This window comes from Nannospalax galili, unplaced genomic scaffold (assembly GCF_000622305.1).
Source record: "Nannospalax galili isolate Female #2095 unplaced genomic scaffold, S.galili_v1.0 scaffold923, whole genome shotgun sequence".
Lineage (NCBI taxonomy): Eukaryota > Metazoa > Chordata > Mammalia > Rodentia > Spalacidae > Nannospalax > Nannospalax galili.
In genome coordinates, this window is record NW_008349753.1 from 1,843,682 (window position 1) to 1,852,117 (window position 8,436).

Genomic DNA, 8,436 nt, shown 5'->3' on the forward strand with positions numbered 1-8,436 from the left:
TGCGAAGTGGGAGGGGGGGGACCCGCTATATCTCTGTACAAAACACACACACACACACACACACACACACACACACACACCAACTTTGTATCTGTTAACAGCTGAAGAAAGCAGAACGTGTTCAAAGCTCTGATTGAGGAGGTGTTCTAAGCAGCCAGCCATTATATAGCAGATGGGGGGAGGGGCGCATGCCTTTAGTTCCAGCACTCAGGAGGCAGAAGCAGGCAGATCTCTGCGGGATCGAGACCAGCCTGGTTCACATAGCAAGTTCCAGGCCAGCTAGGGCTACAGAAAGATCCGTCTCAAAAAAAAACAAAAAGAAAAAAAAAAAAGACAAAAACAGCTGTGATGGCACTAGGGTGAAGGGGGCCTTGCCTATGATGCTTCATGGCTCTCCTCACAGAATTTTGAAAGTCACTTTAATGTTACCAGAGAAGTCATTCGTTGAATGAATCAGAAGTGAACGTGAGAGTGTGGGCCAAGGACCATGTGGAAATTCAAATAAGACTAAGCTTACTAAATATGACAAATCATCACATTCTTGTTTTTTTAAGACCACGTCTTATTCTGTAGCACAGGCTAGCCTCAGGTTTAAAGCAGTCCTCCTACCTCAGCCTCCCAAGTGCTGGGGTTTCCAAGACTGAGCCCCCGTGCTCAGCTGTTTTCTTGTTGTTGTTGTTGTTTTGAGGCAGGGTCTTACTCTGTTACCCAGGGTGGCCTGGAACTATACAGCTCTGGCTGGCCCTGAACTTGTACTAATTCTCCTGCCTCAGCCTCCCCAGTGCATCAACCATCACACCCAGCTTTTACCACACATTCCTAAAAAGAAGCTCACTGAAAGATTTCCTTGTTTTCATGTGTGTTTTGGTTCCCTTAGACAAACTTTTCCCACATCCTTTCCCACAGGGTAGGAGGACATCCTTTTACTAATGTCCTACTCACCCTGACTTAGCACCTATAAGACTGTGCAGTGTGATCAGTGTTTATCACTTGAAAACAACAGATTCACATTCAGTTTCACTGTGTTCCATGCAGTTGTCTCCAAAGCATCGACTGTATCACACGGCTGGCTTTTTCCATGTCTCAGGAGATGACATTAATCATGTTAAAAATATCTGCAATTTTCATAATTCAAAGGATAAAAATATGGTATCAGAGGGGGTTGACTGCAATTGCCACCCTGGGTGGATGCTTACGTTCCTTAAAGAAAATGGCACACTGTATTCACAGAGCCTACACAGAGCCTCCAGTGTACTCTAAGTCATGTCTGGATTGCTTACCCTATCTAACACAATGTAAGCATTATGTGAATAGTGTCGTGTTGCTCAAGGAATAACATGAAAATAATCCGCACATTTTCAGTATAGACTTTTAGTATTCCAATTCACAGTTGGTTGAACACACAGATGTACCACTCATGGTTACAGAGAGCTGGCTGTATTAGCATTACTAAGGGGCTGGAACTGTAGCTCACTGGTGGAAGGAAGGTTAGCCTAGAATGTCAGGAGGGTTTAGGTTTAATCCCCAGTACTGCCAAAAAAGAGGGCGAGAAGAGGGGGTAGGAAGGAAACAAGAAGGTAATGGCGGGGGCGGGGAAGAAGCATTGCATTAATATAACAAAGAAAACCTCCATCCTATCCCTCAAGGTGACCCCAGGCTCCTTCAAACCCCTGGGCCACAGCAAGGCCTGAGGAACCTTGCCCCTGTCCAGTGTGGACCGAGATGCTGCGCTTCTGTCCCCAGTAACTGACTCAACCTTTCTTTCAGAATGAGGTGACTGCCCTTCTGAAACCCATATCGGAGAAGATTCAGGAAATCCAGAGTTTCCGAGAGAGAAACCGGGGGAGTGACATGTTCAACCATCTCTCCGCAGTCAGCGAGAGCATCCCCGCCCTGGGGTGGATAGCTGTGGTGAGTGGATGGAATGCTACCCTGCACCTCATCACATTTTAAGGGACCTCATGGCCATCTTCACGCCCCTACATCTGCAGTCAGATGCTTGTAAGGAGGGTTCCTTCAAGGCTAAATGCATCAGCTTTCTCCTACCCTGCTTAAAGCCCGGTGCTTCCTATTCTGAGCTGTGGAAATGTTTCCCCAACCTCTACAGAACACAGACTCCTCCATCTCTCACCCATAGGTCCATTGATTTTCTTCCACTTCTTCAAGGTATTTTCTTTCTTATCCTATTTTTTTTTCTTCTATGCTTGGGTGATGGTCCTGTTTTCTCAGTCCCCCAAACCTGGTCCTTATGTCAAGGAGATGAATGATGCTGCCACCTTTTACACTAACAGGGTCTTGAAGGACTACAAACACAGGTATGTACCTTCTGTTACCTGCTGGATCTTCAGTTGACTGCTTGTCAAACATTTGCTCCTAACACTTAACATAGTTAATTGCTGATCACTTTACAAGTCCCTTCACTTGTGTTCTATGTAACCTTTAAATTAAAATCCCATATTTGAGCTGGGCATAGTGGTGCTCATCTGTGATCCCAATGCATGGAAGGTCGAGAAAGGAAGACCAGGACTTCAAGGTCATCCTTGGCTACATAGTGAGTGTGAACTCAGCCTGAGCTGCATGAGACCATGTGTTAAACAAATGATTAAGACAGTGAGATGGCTTAGTGGGTAAAGGCGCTTGCTGCCAAGTCTGATGACCTGAGTTCAATCCCTGGGACCAACATGAAAGAGGAGAGAACCAACTTCCACAAGTTGTTTCTGACTTCCACCCTCACACCCTGGAGCAAACACATCCATATATGCACAACCACTTATACACACAAATTAATAGATGAATGTAATAATAAAAGGGAGGCTGCAGAGATGGCTCAGATGACCCGAGTTCGGTTCCCAGCACCCTTGTCAGGCATCTCACAACCACCTGTAACTCCAGCTCCAAAGGACCCAATGCCCTCTTCTGACCTCTGTGGGCATCCACATACATGTGTACATAACCACATATATATACTATTATAAATAAAAAAATGAAATCTTAAAAATATAAAATATAAATAATAACATTCCGCTTTTAAAAGGGAAGCCACATGCAAAGGGGAATCAGTTACACGGGTGCTGCATGCATTTTGGGAAGCGTGCACAAGTTCTTGTTCGGTGAATAACCTGTCCCTGCTTGAGCAGGTATCACTGCATTATGGAGTCCTCTCGTTGTCATTATAGCCTGAGCCCATATGGCCACAGAACTCTTTTTTTTCTTTTGTATTTTGAGATAGAGTCTCTCAATCTATCCTAGGCTGACCTTGAACTCATGGCTATCCTCCTGTCTCAGCCTCTCAGTTTCTGGGAATTACAGGCATGTGCTACCAAGTCCAACAGATCAAAGTAGAGGTGGGTGAGAAGAGAGAAGGAAGGGGAATCCAGCAAAGAAGAACAAATCCAAGCCGAGTGGGCTGAGATGACAAACCAGGCAGGGGGAAGGAAACCAGCCCGAGTAAAAATGAAATACAATCTGGAAGACAGAGCCAAGAAGAACGGCAGCTCTCCTGGGCTGTTGAACGGACAGGGCTAAACCAAGGGACTTCGGAGAGCCAGTGCAAAAAGACCTGGCATCCTACAGCGCAGATAATGGATCCTAGAGAGATCAAACTGAGGTTAGAAGGAAAATATGACCAAATGGAGATAAGCCAGAGCTGAAGAGACATCCAAGAAAATGTCTTTTAAACTATTTACAGAGTGTCATGAGATGTCTCACCCTCTGATAAGGTCATGCTTTGCCCTGTAAACAGCTGGCTAAGCGTGCTGTGGCTGGTCCCTCCTCACTAAAGGAAGAGTTGAGACAAAAATAAGAGCAGCAATATTCCACTGTCTGGCTCTGGGCTCCAAAGCCTGGGTCCCTCTGAGCTCTTCCATGGTGCCCGCAGAGGAGACCATTACTCAGCCAGAGCAAGGGCCCCTGGGGACAACTCTTCCTTGCTCCAGATTACTCAGATGGAAGGGACTGGAGGCCTGAATTTTATAAATTATCACCTTGATAATCTTACTAATTCAGACCTGAAAATCAGAACCAGAAGACAAATTTTCAGAGAACGTGGCATAAAGTATAGACTATAAATACCTATCAGAGTTCTAACTCATTGGCCAGGATGGGACCCATTGTCTTCTGGGGGGTTGTTTTGGGTTTTGAGACAGGGTCTTGCTATGGATCCCAGAGACTGGCCTCAAGCTCACAACCCTCCTGCCTTAGCCTACTGAGTGCTGGGAGTGCGAGCATGTGCCACCACACCAAGCTATTTTTTAAAACAAATATTCAGTCAGTACCGAAGAATATTTATGACACATCTGTGAGGTGTAGAGAATTATAATACACAATTATAATACCATGTTTCCTGGGCTCATTTTAAGAAATATGTACATATGTATGGGGTTGTTTGTTTCTGTTGTGTTTTGTTTCGTTTTGTTCAGACAAGACCTTGCTATGTAGCTGAGACTGACCTGGAACTCCCTCTATATCCTAGGCCAGCCTCAAACACATGGTGATCTTCCCGTCTCAGTCTTCCAAGTGTTGGGATGACAGATGTGCACCACCACACACTGGGCTCCAATATTTTTCACTATCATAAACAGCCTTGCAATTCCTTGTAATACTAAATATATAACCAAAGGAAACGAAAACAGTCTTATTCACAGTAGACAGAAAGCAGGTGCAACACACATGTCTGTCAGTTAATGAATAAATAAACATTAAGTGGTCTATCCATTCAGGAGAACGTAACTTGGCCATAAAAAGACTGAAGCACAGACAGGTGGTGATACAGATAAAACTTGGAACATCGTGCAAAGTAAAAGAAGCCGAAGGAAAACATGTATGTTATAGAATTCCATTCACATGAAACTCAGAACAGATAAATCTATACAGACAGCAAGTAGATGCTTAGGGCTGGAAAAATTTATGAGAAATAACCAAAATAAAAGTCAAATAAAAATAAAGTTCATGAGAGTAACAACAGGTGGGTATCAGATTTCTTTGTGGGTGATGAAAATGTTGTAAAATTATTAAGCTAAGCTAAACTACTGAATTCTATGGTTTAAATGTGTTCATTGGGCTGGCAAGATGGCTCAGTGGATAAAAGGACTTGCTGCCAAGCCTGATATGAGCTTGACTCCCAGGGTGCACATGGTAGAAGGAGAGAATTGAAAATTTTCCTCTGATGTCCATACACAGCATGGTGTATGCACACACACACACACACACACACACACACACACACACACACGCAAATAAATTATTTTAAAGATTTTTAACGTGCTGTATATGACATGTTTTAATAACTGTATTACTTTTTGTGGCACTGGGCCTTGCACATACAAGGTAAGTAGTGCTCTATATTGACCTATATCCACCATGTTAAAGTTTTTTTATTAAGCCCTAGCTTCTGTGTTAGCAAAACAGGCCTTGAAGTTTTTAGGAATAGCATCATTGGCAAGCAGAACTATTAATTCCAGAGTCTGCAGTCCTGCTTCACCTCCCAGGGTCTGTCTAGATCCTGAGGGAACCTTCATTAAAGTAATCAAGCTCGCTGGTCTTCTCACACCTCCAAACTGTATTGAGGCAAGTGTCTAAGTCATACAGGACCGGGTGTTACAGTGTGCTATTAAAGCTCGTAGACATGTAAGTGTGTCTGAAAGAAGGTCCCAGAAATGCAAGATAGACTGCTCTTTTCACATAAGAGCAGCACTTCAGAAAATAGAAAGTTTAAGTTACCAAACCTGGGTATAACAATAGGCTGTCAGGAATACAGGCCCAGAGTGATTGCTTTATGCTGCGTGCATGGACACGTCTATATATATATGCCAGTCTAGGACAGCATAGCTCAGACTTCTTTTAGCAGATCACCCTTGCAAACCATTTTTATTTGTATCCGAGTTCATCAGCTCACACCCATCTCCCAGAACCTACTTAAATTTATGTTGGGACCGCAGGTGTAATTCTTCCCAGGCAGCAGCATCGCCAAGAAGCTTGGGGTTTCTCACATTTTTGCATCTATACAATGCAAGCCCAGTCTTTTCCCTCCCAGGTTGGTTGTTGCAGTGCTAAGCATAGAACCTAGGGCTTCACACGTGCTAGACAAGCACTTTCCCGCTGACCTACATCCTCAGCCCTCTTTTCACTTGAAGTTTTCATTTTGAGATAAGGTCTCACTAAGTTACCCAAGCTGACCTTGAACTCACTCTGTAGTCCAGGCAGACCTTGACAATGCGATCCTGCATCTCAGCCTCCTAAGTAGTTGTGATTACAGGTCTGTGCCACCAGGCTAGGCTCAGGCTTTGCCCCTTGATGTCAGCTAATAACATTAAGTATAAAATGAACTTCAGTGAGTGTCATGGTGCATCCCAACAGTAGAGCACCTGAAGAAGATACAGTGAGCCAGGGAAGTGTCACCAGAGGCTCAGATTGGTTCATCTGGGTCCCATTGCCCACTTGAGCACTTTGCACTGGTAAGTTCATGGTCATGGTCCCAGAGCATCCCATGCCATTAGTATCAGTCTGTAGGTAAAGCCTCCAAACTCCTGCAGGACCTTATCCTATGTGACAAGACCATGGAAGAAGGAGCTGAAAGACAGGCTTCCCTGTGGTTGGAACAGAAGGGCCGCAGGCCAGGGCCTCTGCTTCTGTGCTGTCCTGGAAACTAGCTTGGCTGGTTGTTGGCTCCTTTTTCTATCTGAACAGAGCAATTCCATTGCATTGGCTCTGCCAAGGTATGATTTCCTTGCGAGCACAGCCTCTTCCAGAGTCACTGAAAGCTGAGGGAGACTCTCAGCTTCTCTGTGTTTGCATCCTGCTCAACTGATCTCTTAGAGACTAACTTCAGGTAAAGGTATCCTGCATTCCTGAATTTTTTTCTGGAAATTTCTCCAAGTCAAAATAATATTGCAATGGTTAAAAGACAAATGCATTTTCCTATACAGATTTGACCTTCAGTGGTTGTTAGAATTATTAATGTAGTTATTCCTTCCTCCATTTTTTTCTGGAATGTTCTCCAAGTCAAAATAATAATGTGATGGTTGAAAGAAAAACCATTTGCCTATACAAATTTGGCCTTCATTGGTTCTTAAAACTTTTAACAGGACAGTGTTAAATGTGTGACATGATATCTCGACAGTGGATATAAACTGCCTTGTTGATGTATAAATGCATCACAGAGGACAGATGCATCAGCATAGGCTGAGCATTTATGTAAACATGAGCGGGCATTTATACTGAAGTCTCTTGTGAGCTAATAATAGCTACTGTACACACTGCTCCTATGCCCAAGGCACTTACTAAAAAGCTCCACAAAACATTCTAGAACATGGCCACTAAAGAGAGAGACCTGTGAAGCCACACTCCCTTTGTGAGTTTTGACTATGAAAGCAAGAGTAACAATAATTCTTCATAGACTTGATTAATATAGCCAATAAATCAAAATTGTAGAACAAAACCACACTTGAATTTTTCCTCTTTGAAAAGTGAATAATAAGGAATTCAATCCCTTTGTTAGTTATTTTTCTCCTGGATATCAGCAAATACCCAGCAGAAACAACCCAAGATGTGGAGGATTATTTTGACAAGTAGTTCAGGGAATATAGTCCATCATGGTGGAGAAGGCGTACATCAGGACCAGCTTGTGGCAGCGGGAGATTGCTCACATCTAGGCAAAGCAGGAAGTAGAGATGGGACAGGAAGTGGGGTTAGGCTATAAATTGAAAGGCCAACCCCACAGTGACCCACTTCCTGCAAGTAGGCACCACCTCTTAAAGGTTCCACAACCTTTGAAAACAATGCCAGGAACTAAGGACGAAGTCTTCAAGCATATGACCCTGTGCGAGGTGTGTCCCATCGAAACCTGCAGTCCCCTCCTCTCTGTCCTTAGTGGGATGGCTTACTACAGTGCTAGACATACCCTTGGTACTTGAAATATTTCAGGAAAAACAATATATGGGTAAGGTCACTGTTGTCAGGAGGTTTAATAATAGAATTTTCCTTCTGTGATTATCTTCAGATTAATGACCTAGGTTCATAATCAAATTTTTGTTAACTCAAAACTCATTTTTCTCACTTTCTACCCACTGCTTCCTTCAAAGTGAAGAGTACAGTATTGTGGGTGAAAACTGCCTAAACAAAATGCAACCATTTTTGCTTATATTAAATAAATGTACTATTCCTAACAGTTCTTCCAGTCCTGTATGTTAGCTCTGCTATATAAGGTAAACATTTTACTAGTTCTTCATTTAGTAAAATAAAAATAAAGATAACTTATCAAACTCCACCTAGCTCACATTGTCAAGAACACCGACCACTGCTTCCTTCAAAGTGAAAAGCACAGTATTGTGGGTGAAAACTGCCAAAACAAAATGCAACCATTTTTGCTTATATTAAATAAATGTACTGTTCCTAACAGTTCTTCCAGTCCTGTATGTTAGCTCTGCTATATAAGGTAAA

General features: G+C 43.2%; 1 protein-coding gene across 2 annotated transcripts in view; it reads left to right on the plus strand.

The window, feature by feature from the left end:
* Positions 1 to 8,436, plus strand: part of Cap2 (cyclase associated actin cytoskeleton regulatory protein 2) — a 177,176-nt gene that overhangs the window by 124,503 nt on the left and 44,237 nt on the right. For both annotated transcript variants that reach the window (XM_008847062.3, XM_008847061.3), the window contains 2 exons: positions 1,768 to 1,911; positions 2,230 to 2,315. In XM_008847062.3, the coding sequence (XP_008845284.1) occupies positions 1,768 to 1,911; positions 2,230 to 2,315 (230 nt within the window). The remainder of the gene's footprint in view (positions 1 to 1,767; positions 1,912 to 2,229; positions 2,316 to 8,436) is intronic.